This window comes from Leptinotarsa decemlineata, unplaced genomic scaffold (genome assembly GCF_025532065.1).
Source record: "Leptinotarsa decemlineata unplaced genomic scaffold, Ldec_3_MD MMD2_tig00026317_RagTag_RagTag, whole genome shotgun sequence".
Lineage (NCBI taxonomy): Eukaryota > Metazoa > Arthropoda > Insecta > Coleoptera > Chrysomelidae > Leptinotarsa > Leptinotarsa decemlineata.
In genome coordinates, this window is record NW_027412686.1 from 1,335,028 (window position 1) to 1,350,975 (window position 15,948).

Consider the following 15,948-nt stretch of genomic DNA (forward strand, 5'->3'; position numbering starts at 1 on the left):
AACTGAAAAGAGCTAAAATTGTATTTCTCAAAGTGTAATGCCTAATTTTTTCAATAAATACTGTGTGAGATACGCAATCAAAAGCCTTACTTGAGTCGAATAAGATACAGGAGGTATTTCAAACAACTACTGTGCCAATTTAGAAGTGTTGATTTTTGAGATCAAAACTGGATTACTTTCCGTAAAAACGATCTAAAGCAAACTATGTATATAATTTTAATTTTTTGCCATTGATTATTTCATTTGTGGAAGTTAAAATTGTTTGTTTGATTGTGAAAGGGTGAAACCCTAGATGAGTAATCAAGATTCAATAATAATAATAATTTTTTTACAATGAAATTTTTTGGAATATATCTTGATGAAAAATTAAGGTAGATTAAATTTGCATATACATTGAGAAAGCAATTTTTTTCTATTTTCGATATTCTATTCAAATTACACCATTTTCTGCATTTGAAATATCTGAATAAAATATTTCTTACTGATATACCACTAAACTTCAATATTCAAGAAATACTACTACTACCGGCTTTTACCGGTAATCCATAATTTTAAAACAAATAACACGATTTTTAGTAAATTTTAATTCAATATTCTTCTTTGTATCCAGTGAGGAGTCAACCTCTTTCAATATAGTGACTTGTTTATTGTATTGACATGTTTCAATTGTTTATTAAATGTAACATTCTTTTCGACTCGGCCAACCTCACTAACTTTATATTGTATCACCATTATACAAATTTTGTAGCTTTTCCCTGAAGCTGATAATAAATTTTATCGAAATATTGGAATTACCTGTGTTATAAGAGTACACTTCCGTTCTGCTGACCACCCTAAGATATTTTCCAAGTTTTTTGTATATATACAAAAGCCCGAAACACGTATATATATATGTATATGGTATGTTATCAGGAACAATAAAAAAAACTCCAATCCAAAAATTCCTTTACTATATGTATTCAGAATTTGCACTATCATCAATTTAGTAAAAAACAACCTATGGCATTTCAATCTGTTATTTATTATTGATGAAACTATTCCCACACCAGAACTAAATACTGTCTCTAGAAGTGTGTATATTACTAACAAAGTTAGCATCATCAAATATTATTAACCAACATCCTCATTTATCTAGATTTCAAATGATTTACTGTTAATCAAAATTATCAGAAGTATAGATAAACATGTTATTCATTATGCTGGAATAAAATTATACAATGAACTACCAAATACAATTGAAGAATATGGAAAATTTAAATTAAAAAAAAATTGAAAAACTGCTATAATTTTTAAATTACTGGCCAAACTTCTGAAGTCATTATAAATGTTTATATTGTTGGTCTGAAATATTTATTATCTGCTTCTTTATTGTTACTGTTTATGTTATTACTAACTTGTTGAGTTGTCTCCTAAAAAATAATTTCTTCTTCGGAGATAAATAGTTAATCAAAAATAGATTTTAAACTATAAAAAAGAAAATTTATTTTTCAATTCTTGATTGATTTTCTATTTAATGTGAGCTAATTCTTGAATTTTTTATTGTTCTTTGGTGTGCTGAAATTTTGAAAATTACGAGTTTTCAAAAGAAACAATCGGATGGATACAATCGGTACAACCAAATTAGTATTGTTTTTATGTCTCCGATAGTTTTCAAAATTTTAGTTTACCCAATCACTGTCATTTCTTCTCTTGTAGCAGTAGCAATCAAAAGAATATCAGATCTGGAGTAACAGCACTATCATCTACAAGTAATGCATTTGGTAATGTAGTAGCAAACGGTCGTTTTGATACTCCACCCAATGGAATAGATGAGAATCTAAAATCGCAAATTTTAGCAGAAGAAGAAGCGGCCATAAATCAGTTCAAGGTAATTATTTCACAGGATTTGACTAATAACTTCGCAACATTTGAAATTTATTCACCTGAATTTTTTTTTTCTAGATATTAAGTCGATAATTTATATAGATATACAGTAGGCAGTGTTAAATTATCCATAAATTTTGATTTTTTTATCTAATTTCAATATTTAACTTTCTGTCGTTTCAAAGCTATGGGGTTTTTCCGTATGTCAATATTCAATTCTCATAAATGATAATTTCACACTAAATCAGAACAGATTTATTATTGAAAAAAAATATTTGCAGAGTAAGAAACTATTCCCACTTGAAACACTTAATTACTCTCACTAATTTATTCCACTGTTATATTTTTTTAGTCGAAAGTCTCGCCATCTGCGGCCAGTAATCCATTTTTGAGCAATTCTTCTTCTTCAATGACAGTATCATCTCAATCTGGAAACGCTCTCACTCCAACAGTAGATTTATTCACTTCTGATCCTGTGCCTCCTCCTGTGAGGGTATCAGATGATCTGCTTCAGATGTCGAATCCATTTTCTGACGCTTTCTCACAGCCACTGCCTATTACCAGCAACCAACCCATGTTCATACCTCCACACCAGAATAATATATGGATGGCAAATGGCAATGGTAAGTGCTTAGGACACGTATGTACCTACCGACTGAACGGTTCTCTTTCTTTCTAAAAGCACAATGACTACCATGCAAAATCAGTTAAAAATAGATAACTTTCTATTTGATAAGTAAAGGTTTAGCACAACGAATATAAGAGTCATTAGTTGTTTATTACAGGACAACTTGAAAATTTAGGGACAATATGTTTGCTTTGAAAGTTGAAACTTAAAAATGTAAAGTACAATGTTTGAGCATATTATTGAAGTTTTATTGAAAACTTTAATATTCGTTGGATAACTTCGGATAGTTCGGAACTAGTTCTCAGGTGCATTTGAAAAATAATCATAACAAATGACAACTCCAACTGTACGGTGCAACATTCAAATTTTTTATTTCAAGTTTTTGCAAAATACGCAAAATACTACTTATATGTTTTTGATATGTTGTGTGGTATGCTATAAATAAAATCTTGAAAATTTCCATGTTACCATATAAGTGACAACATATCATCAAAATTTTGACTCAAACGACTGATTTTGACAACTTGAACGCATTCTTCAAGAACAATCTATATATGACTCAAAATCGTTTTGATATGTTACAAAAATTTAAATCTTCACTTGACAGCCATATACTTTTTTCAGGTTTTGGGGTGACTACTCCAGTAACAAGTCCTGTGATAACAAATGGAGCATTTGTCACGGAAAATAGTTTTGCTTCTGTTTTTGGCAACACAGAATCCAATGGTAATTTTTATATTTTAAACACTATATTTCTGGGCCGTATTTATTCATCAACATCAACAGATGATTGTTCATAACATCCCTAATTCATGCTTGTCTATCTGGACTTTGGGCATGTTAGTGTTGCACAAAAATATTTGTGTGCACCAAACATCTTCTGCCTGCTTTGATCACTATATGCAATTTTCTATTAACAAAATATAATAATGCTACTGTGGATGACAAAAAAATTAAGACTCTGGAAGACAATACATTATAGTACAATGTTGGTACTTTGAATACAGATGTCAAAAAGTTGTTACTTATAGTCTCATAATGGTTTATTACTCGATTTTCACCTTTCCTCATTAAGAATTGTATTCATTGATTTTTATTTCAATAATTGTTTTACAAAATGAGCAGTATTTATAGTGATTCGTTTTCTGACCACCTTTGAAGTTTTATCATATTTATTTATTCATTGAAATAATACCCTTCTCATTATTATTTTCTAATCGGCAAATAAACTCATTAGTAAACAGATAATGAAATAGCATTTTCATTTCTTGGCGAAAATAATGAAAGAACAGTTAAATGTTGGTGTCATCCCTCGAATAGGAATGGGATAGAGTGTTGTTTTCTAGAAAATGCAAAAATTGAATTGATATTTTTTTTTTGAAAACTTATTTCATCAATCGAGTGAATGCTGGAAATGTTGTCCGACAACCTCTATACCATACAGGTCATCTTCATAGCATGCTCTACCACTGCTGACGTCTCTGTATGTCCTAGCCAGTACTGTACCTATGCCCTAGGCGGTTTGACAATATCTAGTGAAATTTAAAAAACTCACATGTTTCTATCTTTTTCTCCTCATTGATTTTTTGAAATAAGTCGATATGTCAATATGCTTTGGTTGGTTTTGGTGAACATGGTGGATGGCCAATCAGTTTGTATCTCAGTAGGTTTAATATTTGCCTATGCTATAATCATATTAAACACACATTATCATGTGTGTTTCAGTGCAATATCTTGATAGAACAGAATCAAGGGCGTTTTTTTCTCATCTCAGCATTGAAAATATCAGTTGAGCTGTGTATCACTTATCAGTTATTGTTTTACCCTTTTCGAAGTAATCAAAATGAATAATGCTTTTTGAAAATATATCGATTATATCACCTTTTCAATCGATAGGGTGGTATTGGTCTTCTTTTGATGGCAATCGCCACCTTTTCTCCACTGCTTTGACTGTTTCTTATTCTCCGCAAATAAACAAACTTGGCATCCATAAAGTGGATAGAGTTGTCATGTTGAAATGTTCATATGTGATGTTATGTAAAAGCTTAGTTGATATCACACTTTGATTCTATGATCTGTCACGATCACATTATGAATTTTGTTTGTTGTTTTTTGATGGAGCATCTGAACTTTCATTATGGAACATATTTTTTTGAGTACAAACAAATGCAGCTTCATAAAGTTTCACTGTTGCAAATTCGCTATAAACAGCATCCAGTTCAGCTCTGATTTGTGCATTATTTTTCAATTTTTCTTAAACATAAAAGTTGCTTGCTTTCAACGACAGCTAAACTAAACTAATTTTTGTACCTGCTTAAATTTCAGTAGTTTGGATGGAAGATGTCAAAACCGATAAAAAATCGTTTATGACATTTTGCCATCTATTAAAGGTTAGGTTAATGATAAACCACCCTCATACGTTGAATCTAAGTAGATGTAGTAGAAATTAATTTTGAAACCAAAGTATAAAATAAATCCCTTGTATATTACTTACCCCCTGCTTTGGAAGGTGTTTTGTATAATGAAGTCAAAAGATTGGTCAAAAAGAGGTAATGACTAGTACATATCTGCAGTGACTGAGCATGCTGTGAATGAAGTATAACAGCACCAGAATATACAGGAAACCTCATAAAATCTTGAATCGTTTGATTGTAATACAATATAAAGGATCCTGATGTTTTTGAATATTGCAGTAGCGTGGAATAAATCCAAAACAAGCACTTCTCCCAAATAACAGAACTGCAATACTTTTCTCAATTCGTGTTTCACCAACTTGTTTGTTAAAACACGCATCGAGAAGAGTATTGCAGTTCTAGTGTTTAGGAAAAGTGCTTGATTTGGCAGTCACGACAAAGATACAATGATATTATGTAAGAAACAATAGTTCATCTATTTTTATATAAACGGTATTTTTTCATTCAGTGTCATAAAAAGTTGTATGTAATACATAATACATTTGAGAGATTATAAATATTTGCCAGTCACAACCTATCTATATGGTACAGAGTATAGGCAAACAATACTTCACATCATGAAATGAATTTAGGGAAAAATTAGGAATATACTTATAATATTCAACAACACAATGGATCTGGAAATTTTATAACTATACTAGAGATAAGTATGTATGTTTAGCTGGTTTCGTAAATAAAATTTAAAATTACCCCATCTGATCAGTAAATCTTCCATAATAGGAATAGGAAAAACAATTACTCTTCTGACTAATTTGAATGAATATTTGAGAAACATGTGCAATGTTGCTGATAAAATGTATTTGCCTTACATATTCATTAATGAATCAAAGAGGTTTTTTGTATTAATTGTATTGTATTAGTATTCCTACTACGGAACAGTGCAATGAATATGTAAATAGATTTGGAAAAGCTGAATACACTTAATTGAATTAATGAATCGAAGAGGTTTTTTGTATTGAAGTGTATAATTTTTAAAATTCTTGCAAAGCGCTTTCGACTTTCGTCATCATCAGTGCTCACCTGAAAGTAAGTGATCTAATTGAAAAGGAAGTTTAGTGAAAATTGAAGTTTTAAATTCTTTAATAATCTTTAAGGTTGAGAAATTTGGAAAAATTGTTTAATCAAATTAAGTACATTGCACATTTGTAATATTTGACTTATAGAGAGAGAGAGAGAGAATATGCTTTATTGTATACATGATAAATCATGGTTACAAAGCTTAAAAATAGTACAAAATAATACATATAAAATATTAAAATCAGTACAAGGTGTGTGTACACACACACCAACAGACACACACATGCATAGTACATACATTAAAAACACAATAAAGTCCTAAGCCTGAGTCAATTTTTACAAGAGAGAAAATATATATATATATATATATATATATATATATATATATATATATATATATATATATATATATATATATATATATATATATGTATATCAATCTGGATAACAATGTGTGAAATTATGAATCATATACCTAAACCACAATATCGCTTTACGAATATTTAAAAATGAATTATTACTAAGAATTTTGGAGTATGAATAGTACAACTATGATAGCGTGTCACTGAAATATTCCTCAAGGTGGTAATACGGTCTAACAACCAAAATATTTTTTAGAGCTTTTCTGAACTGCTTAAGAGGTATAATGTCTTTAATTTCATCAGGTAAATGATTGAAAATGGTAGTATCATGGTAGTATCATCGGCGAATATAAAACAAAATAGGCTTATAGCCATGAAAATATATTTTTGGATTGAGGCCATGTGGTTCAGTCAAAGTATTATATGAAGAAGGACAACTTGAGACAGAATGTGTCAAGTGTCATGTTAAAATAATGGTACCAACTTGAGGAGTGATCCATTATGGATTTGATTAATTATGTAGAGGAAAAATATTGAATAAATTGTATTAGTAAAATGTGATTAATTAATAATTCATAATCCTTTTATGAAGGGGAAGGAAATCTCTGTTTAAGTTTACTTGAGTATTCAAACAATGATCATTATTGGAAAGTTCTTTAGAAATCTCCAACTCTTCAAACAAGTCAAGTCTAAGGAAATTTTTAGTATCTATTTTATGTAATATTTTGGAATTTCTATTGGGACTAAAGTTGTGATTGTGAAATTTTGTGTGGTGGCCAAAAGCAGATTTGTCGGGTTTTTTAAAATGTTCATTAATACGAGTAAAAAGAGGTCTACAGGTTCTACCAATGTAAGATGCCCAACAATCAGAACAGTCAAGCTTGTAGACTCCACTTTTGTATAATTTGTTGATTTTGTTTTTGGAATTTACTAAAAAGTTACTTAAGTTGTTTTGAGATTTAAAAGAAATATTTGTGCCAGCTATGGTATTTTCTATAAATTTGGAAATAACAGTACACATATTTTGATCAAAATAAGGTAAGGAAAAATATTTCACAGAAGGTGAATTAACGAAGGTGGTAGAGTCTGGTCATGTCATTCCTTTCAATTGTTCGTTTTTGTTATAGTAAGATCTAAAAAGTTTAATTTATTGTCTTTTTCTATTTCAAGTGTGAATTTAATTTTTGGATGTAAGTTATTTAAGGAGTCAAGGATATCATGTGCTAAATTAGAGTTACCATCTATGAAAACCAAGCAGTCATCAACATATCTGTGACAATTGAGAATCTTATCAATTTTATTAATGACACTTGTCACATTCTGTCTCAAGTTGTCCTTCTTCATATAATACTTTCACTGAACCACATGGCCTCAATCCAAAAATGTATTTTCTTGGCTATAAGCCTATTTTGTTTTATATTAGTCAAATATTACAAATGTGCAATGTACTTAATTTGATACTTCCTGTTGCTGACAAGTAAGTAATCTTAAACAATTGTTCCAATTTTCTTACCCTTAAAGATTATTAAAAAATTTTACAACTTCAATTTTCACTAAACTTCCTTTTCAATTAGATCACTTACTTTCAGGTGAGCACTGATGATGACGAAAGTCGAAAGCGCTTTGCAAGAATTTTAAAAATTATACACTTTAATACAAAAAACCTTTTCGATTCATTAATTCAATTAAGTGTATTCAGTTTTTCCTAATCTATTTACATATTCATTGCACTGTTCCGTAGTAGGAATAAAATTGTTAGAGCCCACAGAATTGTTACGAAGTATTGGTGTTTTGCTTGAATCTAACAAACCTCCTGCTGGTATATCACCTGGCATTTACTGAGGAAATCAAAATTTTCAATTTCATTGGAGATACTAATTTGTTTTACCCAATGATTTGATATTGTTTCTATTTCAATTCTATGGTTGACGATATTTTTACATTTGAACATGTAATTGATCATTCAATATATTATTAATCAAAGAGGAAATAGTCCAAAATGACACTAAAAACCAAAATTGTTTACTCTCACTAACAGCGTTTTTTTTTTGCAAGCTGCCGATGAAACCTCCTCCAATCCTTTTCTTGTAGAAGATAATACCCCTTCCCTGCTAATTCTAGATTCCCCATCCGAATCCACTGATACACCGATTCTGAAAGTCATTGATTTTTTTCAAAGGCAAGGTCTATCGAATGAAGACTCCAGCTTATCAAAAGATGTTTGATTCCCATCACTTTCAACATATTGTTTCTTCTCTACCTTCGACAATAATATTTCACATACTAATATAGTTTCCCTCATAAATATTGAACTATTGAGGTATATTGGTAAATTGTTTGCACTTACAGTCAATGGTATAAGTGGTATATGTAAACAATTTTCAGGTGAATCCATTCTATATTTATCTGTGTTTGTTGTCTTTCATTTTATTATAATCTGTATCGCATGACATTTACCTGATGTGCTTATAGCATGTTGTAGCTTGTTTGGTATTTGAATGAATGCCCATCGCCTGATATTTCAAACGAACATCATCTATATTGTAAATCTGTTCCAAGTCACTTGTTACTCATATTCAGAAAAACAACTATGTAAGAAATTTTTGCTTTTTCACCTGAGTTTTTAGTATATTTATTGTAATATTAATAAATAACACATGTTTTCAGCCAACTACAAAGAAATTTGAGAAATAATGAACTGGAAATAATGAACATTTTTAGGTTAATCATATCATTATCTAGAAAAATTAATCTTATCTTTGTCATATTATTCAAAATAAAACATTTTACTCCTCTGAAATATCTGAAAACCATTCATTTCACTTTAATTTACTGAAAATTGCAACGTAATATGTTTGTGGCATTGCAAAATTTTTTTTCAAACCATTACAAATTCACAAACTAAAAAAGATTATATTTAGTGAGTTATTCAATATTTGCTGATTAATGGAAAAACAAATTTAGAGAGACAGACTATTGAGATTCAAAAATGTTTATTTCAAAGTCATTCTACTCCAGTATAACTTATGTTATCCAACTTTATACATTTATACTTATACATTTCATCTAGTATTTCAATTATCTTATTCGTTACTTGAATGGTTCTTCTTATAAACAAAGTTTTAAGAGCATGTTTTGTTTGTATATACTTTTTATCAACCTTTATTAACCCTCTATACAGGGCTTTTCACACGACGACCATTAATTAGACATTTCTGTCAAACCAGGCAACGAATCAACCTGAAAATTTTACAGTATGCATTAATTAATATGATCTACAAGCCTAAAATATTTAAGATGATGCGGCGACGCCGCTTGCACTATAATGTAGCGACTACTTTGATTTTTAAAATGTAACACCCTGTATATAATATCATATTATGATTTCTTATCACTTTGTCAACAACTCTATGTACTATTTCCGTATGCCAATTTTGTTACCGTTTAGAAGATATTAATTAATTTAAATTTTTTTATCAAACGTACTTGTATAAACACTGATAATCTTGGACTCTTTGGTATTAAGACGATCAAATTAGAAATGGAGTGGAGTAATACCATGAGGATCTACAGTTCGAATCATATTTTTATTTATACAGGGTTTAAAAAAATACTTTTATCACTATTTCCACATTTTTGAACTCTACATCCAATTTTAGATTGACTTTGTTCAGATAATCCTAATTCGATTTCGAACCATGTTTGAGGTAAACTGTTTCAAACGGAAACTGACGTGGTTTCCTTGTATTCATCACCTATTTTTGAAATTTAACATCTATTTTATAATACGTAATATTTCTCTTTGATTTAGTTTTTCTACCTACCCAATTAACATTGAAAATACATACCTGAGTTTGTGAATAAATCAATAAACAATAAATTGATGAATGTAGCCGTTACTACGTGGTAGGAGATCATAATGAAGAGAGAAATGAAAATTTCTATGTTTTTTACCACTTTTAATTGTAACTAACGTTACTGCAGTTTCGTCCTATATGGACATTCTCAAACTAATACAATAAACTAACAATTATTCATTACATTCGCCAATATATACCATTCAGGTACTTGATTGAGTACCTGAATTTACAGTTCACAATGCGGATATGCCAATTTAAAAACCGGAGAGTAAATTAAATCGATTTGATCATTCAACAGGTTGCACCCGCAATGTTTATGCTTGTAAATTTCCAAGGATTCTAAATAATTAAGATTGCAACCCTTCCTTGCATTGTGCAGAATTTCCGTATCATTTAGATTTGGAAACTTGTGGTTGCATGCCACGGAATGGTTTGAAAACGTCGAATTATTTTTTCCTAGTGTGAATGAAGGACCTTTTATGTTCAGCATACCGTTTTTGGAAATTTCGTCCGCATTGTCCCACATAAACACTTTTACACTCCGGACACTAAAGCTTATAAACTCCAGATTTTTTCCCCAACTTGTCGACCTTATTTTTGGCATTGATCTGGAGTTTATAAGCTTACGTGTCCGGAGTGTAATAGTGTTTATGTGGGACAATGCGGACGAAATTTCCAAAAACGGTATGCTGAACATGAAAGGTCCTTCAGACTAGGAAAAAATGATTCGACGTTTTCAAACCATTCCTTGGCATGCAACCACAAGTTTCCGAATCTAAACGATACAGAAATTCTGCACTATGCAAGGAAGGTTTGCAATCTTAATTATTTAGAATCCTTGGAAATTTACAAGCATAAACATTGCGGGTGCAACCTGTTGAATGATCAAATCGATTTAATTTACTCTCCGGTTTTTAAATTGGCATATCCGCATTGTGACCTGTAAATTCAGGTACTCAATCAAGTACCTGAATGGTATATATTGGCGAATGTAATGAATAATTGTTAGTTTATTGTATTAGTTTGAGAATGTCCATATAGGACGAAACTGCAGTAATGTTAGTTACAATTAAAAGTGGTAAAAAATATAGAAATTTTCATTTCTCTTTTCAAATCGATAAACATTAACGTAAGAAAAAACTATAAAGTGTACAAACTCATGTGAATAAACATGTAATAAATAAAATTAATTTGAACTCGTTTCATTTGGAGAACTGCGTTTATGTAGAATAAACTTCCTGAGAATATTTTTTCAAATGAATTTAATTTCCAACAATTCAAATCCAAAGCACAGGCACTGCTTTTGGAGCGCCTTCAAGATTTTCCTGTAGTGCTTGTGTTTTGTCCTCAAAGGAGTCATTTAATTCTATTTGGTCATTCAGTGAACGACCCAAATTCTTAAATCTATTTATTTCAGAACATTCTAAAAGATTGAGTTTCAAACTTTACTCTTCTAAATGTAACACATCATATTCGTGATTGAACTCATGTTCTTCTACTATAAAGTGGTTTTACAAATGTGGAATAATTGATCTTCCATTCTCATGACAAAATTGAATTCATTAGAAATTAAGTGTTTCTTGTAACAATAGTTTATTTTTGTTTTGAAAAAATTCAGTCAAAAGTAATTTTGAATAACTTCGAAAGCACTTCTTTTTACGGTAGTCAGAAAAACTTCTGCCACTGTTTGAAATCTGCAGTATACTTGGTCAAGTATCCTATGTGTCGGCTTGGAGCTATTTGGCGAAGAATGCTTTGGTAGTAACATTTCATTTCTTTGAGATTTTGTAGCTGATTCATAGTATAACATGATATCATCAACTTCTGAAAACAGTTTGTCTCTCAACGGGATGTCCAATAATTTTTTTTTCTATTTACGAAAACCTATTTTAACCTCTCGTGTGTTTGTTGTATACTTTATACTTTTTACATATCCTATAGCTTATTGCTCCAATGGATGAATAAAGAATGAACTGCATAGTTTGCACTACTCTCTGGCTTGCAAAATGGAACAAAAATCAAATAATTACATATTTCTCTACATTGAATGGAACATATTTTTCCATTCCAGCTAGCAGCTTTGACGCCTTAGGAGGTCTCCTTCAACCGATGAATTCAAGTGGGCATAAAAACGATACATCGACGATTTCGACAAGCAATAATAATGCTAATAACAATCAGCAATCTTCAACTAATGGACTTTTGACAGGTGATTTGGAGTCTAGTCTAGCATCTTTGGCAGAAAATTTATCCATAAACAATAGAGTACTTCCTCCAAAGTAAGTATCAAATATTATTTCTAGTACCTAGCGGTACAGCTCCAATTGAAAGAATATTCAGAATCAGAATATGCTTTATTGTCGAAAGAATACAATTCTTGTTGACAAAGTCAGTTGTCGTACATGCATGTATGTTAAAATATAGTTAAAATAACACTTACAGATGTATAAACACAAATAAACACAGAAATTGTAGTCTGGCAAATCTGGGACCCTAGGACCCTTACTCTGACATTCCAGAATAGAAAAGCAGGTTATAGTTGTATAATTTTCATTTTCATCTGAAAATAGAACAACAACAGGTTGTTTCAAAAGTTTTGCTTATTTTTATGAGTCTATTTTGAATACTCATTCAATTTATCCAAAATAAGCGCCATTTAAATCAGTGCCCTTTTGCCAACATAACACAAGTCTATTATTTCCATCAGCATAAAAATTGTGTGCTGGAAATTCGATGAAATCGACGGAAGACCGATTTTGCCTGGTCCTGATTAACGAAGGTTCTACCAGTTAGAAAGTGCTTAAAAAGATGGTAGTTGGTTGGCGGGAGATCGAGGAAGTATGGTGGGTGAGGCAGAACTTCGACGCTCAATTTGTTTAATTTACAGACCGTGATTTGTGAAACGTGAGGACAGGCGTTGTCGTGGAGCAGGATAACCTTCTCTGTTGACCAGTGCCGACTGCTGCTGATGCAGTTTTTGGTACATTTCGTCGATTTCCTCAAATAGGACTGCTGTGATGGTTTGGCTTGGTTTCAGAAAGTTATAGTGAATCACACCAGCCGCTGACTACAGTAAGCATGGTCTTTTCTGGTGGGTTTTCGCCTTTGGTAAGTCCTAGGTGGCTCATAGGTGTCCAACCACTGTCCTGAGTGTCTCCTGGTGTCGTAGAAGATGCACTTCTCATCACACGTGACGATCCGATACAAAAAAAGGATCATTTTTTTTAACTTTTTGACCTTTCCAATGCGTTCTAAACTATCAAATACCTCATAGGAGCTGACGCTCAGTTGTTCCGCCATCCCACGCACCATTTTTGATGTTTCCGTCTCCACCAGGGTCATCAATTGTCATCCTGTAGGACACTCATTTCGAAGATAAAATCTCCGGAACGATATTGCGCAAACCAACGTCGAACAGTGCATTCATTAACACAATCATTGCCAAAACCTTCGTTTATTTTTCAGGCTGTTACAACAACGCTTTGGTTCAATTTGAATTCGTAGAGAGAAATTGGCCGAAAATTGCTTAACGACATCATATAGTTAGTTATAAATTAAATAGAAGAAAAAAATCAAATTTGACAGAAATGAACAGCATCAATGTATAGAATACTATATTCTCTATAGATCAGTTTATACCATACTGGAATAAATATACATTGAGATATAGAGCTACACAACGGAAAAAGCTTTCAAAACAACCTAGTAGATATAGTAAAAGTAATTTTTCTATCAATCTACTTTGTCTTCAGATCAAATGTCTTCAAAGCACAATAACAACCTTGAAAGTATTATTTTCAAAATTGATAAAAGTAGAATTACCAACTACTTTCTATTTGAAACATACCTGTGAAATGGAACTGTGAAACAATCTGTTTACTATGTATTCGTATGTTGCTTGCTTTCTTTGGGTTTTATGCCGCAAACTCAAATTGAAAACAGGTATATATAGTATGGAACGTTTCTTTAACAATTTTTCACATTATGAATAAAGGTGGTACATTTTCCTAATATCGCATAAAAAATTAGTTTTTGAATGCCATTAAACTAGCAGTTGATTATTCATACTATTCTGGATATACTTTTGCAACAACAATCATTTTATTTTGAATTGAAATGGTAATATTTTTAGGAGAGGTGACTTTTTGGGAAAAAACTTTTTACTTCTTTGGAAGTTTTCCACATTTATCATTTAATTTCGTGAGAATTGGGGAAATTAAATTTGAAATTTTTTCCTTATTGTAATGCAAAATATATTTTATAGGAACGTTCAATGGAATTCCCCGAAAAATGGTTCCAAAACAGGAAACAGCTGGACCCCCCAGCCTATGTCAGACACAACAGGTGCAGGATATAAACCCATGAACCAATCCATGCAGACTTCACCATTCAGCAGTATGACAGTAACATCTCCTCAACCTTCGATTTATCCTCCAATCTTGGTATGTTGATATTAAATGAAGAACTAACTTTGAAATTTTTTTTGAAAATGAGAATTTATTTTTATTATACGAGGATATATTGATGAATATATAGTTAGCCTAGACTAGTTCCTTGAATAAACAATTTATTTCGTTATCATGTGACATATAGTCTTTATTTTTGAATTATGCCTTTCTCATAATTGAAATAAGGTATAGGTTTAAAAGGTTCAAGTATCAAGCAACTATCAAATGGCAATTTGCTAAAAAGAAAAAATATGTAATGAAACAAATACAAAGTAAGTAAATTAATGACAATAATTATATCAGATATTTTTCTCAAGAGAATTTATCTAGTCGAATTTGGGATGATTCTAAAAAGTTACATGGCTGACAAACTGTGAATAGCCATGATGCTCCCTAGGTGGCTTGTGGGGTTGATAACATTGCCTATCAAGAACACAAGGCTAATGACCAAGCAGTTGATGCCGTTGACACTCATGAACAAAAAATTATATTGATTTCATTTCAAGACACTATATTAAATATATTAGTTCAGCTAAACTCCGTGATAGGAATCACACGTTAAAAGGTAAGACCTCGTAAGTCTCAGAAGTTTCTCAACTTCTGAGAGTTGTCGTTCGTATGGGGGCGACAGCTGATTAACGGAAAAACAGATTTTAAACAGAAACTTACTTTTATACTTATCCTAATGAATACTAAAAATGATTTCCAGATAAGTACTTTCGGAAATAATGCATGATGAGAAAAGAAACTAACGAGTATGGAACTAGAAACACAGAATCACAAATTTATCTACCTATTACATTTTCAATTTTTCTTCAAATTTTCTTTTGAATGTAGTAGGCTTTGAATAATGTAGCAAATACGTTTAATGAATAGTCAAATTCACTGAATCCTGGTATGAAATGAGAGCAAGAGTTTTGGACTCGTTAAATTCTAATTTTGATAGAATTATTTATCATATAGCAGTTTTTTAAGACTCAAATATAAGCTTTTCTAAAATGGATAAAATATTTTTGAGGTGTAATAAGGATTTTTTTAAGAGATGATTAGCATGTTCACTAAATTTGAGATCCTTATCAAATGTAACACCTAAGTTTTTTATAGCATAAACCGGTTCAAGAATACCAACTCGTATTATTACTTCTATGGGCTTTTCGACTAATTGCCTGTGTTTTTTTCTTCCAAAATATATAACATGAGATTTCGTAGTGTTCAGCGGGGGGGTTATGCTTAGTATATAATCAATACCGAGGTTTTATACAGTTAAATCAGAACATATAAATAATAACAAAGGCA

The 15,948-nt window shown here is 30.9% G+C and overlaps 1 protein-coding gene across 2 annotated transcripts in view; it reads left to right on the forward strand.

The window, feature by feature from the left end:
- Window positions 1-15,948, forward strand: part of LOC111510853 (phosphatidylinositol-binding clathrin assembly protein LAP) — a 131,369-nt gene that overhangs the window by 109,696 nt on the left and 5,725 nt on the right. For both annotated transcript variants that reach the window (XM_074181900.1, XM_074181901.1), the window contains 5 exons: window positions 1,696-1,867; window positions 2,216-2,486; window positions 3,116-3,217; window positions 12,276-12,483; window positions 14,469-14,646. In XM_074181900.1, coding sequence (XP_074038001.1) covers window positions 1,696-1,867; window positions 2,216-2,486; window positions 3,116-3,217; window positions 12,276-12,483; window positions 14,469-14,646 — 931 coding nt within the window. The remainder of the gene's footprint in view (window positions 1-1,695; window positions 1,868-2,215; window positions 2,487-3,115; window positions 3,218-12,275; window positions 12,484-14,468; window positions 14,647-15,948) is intronic.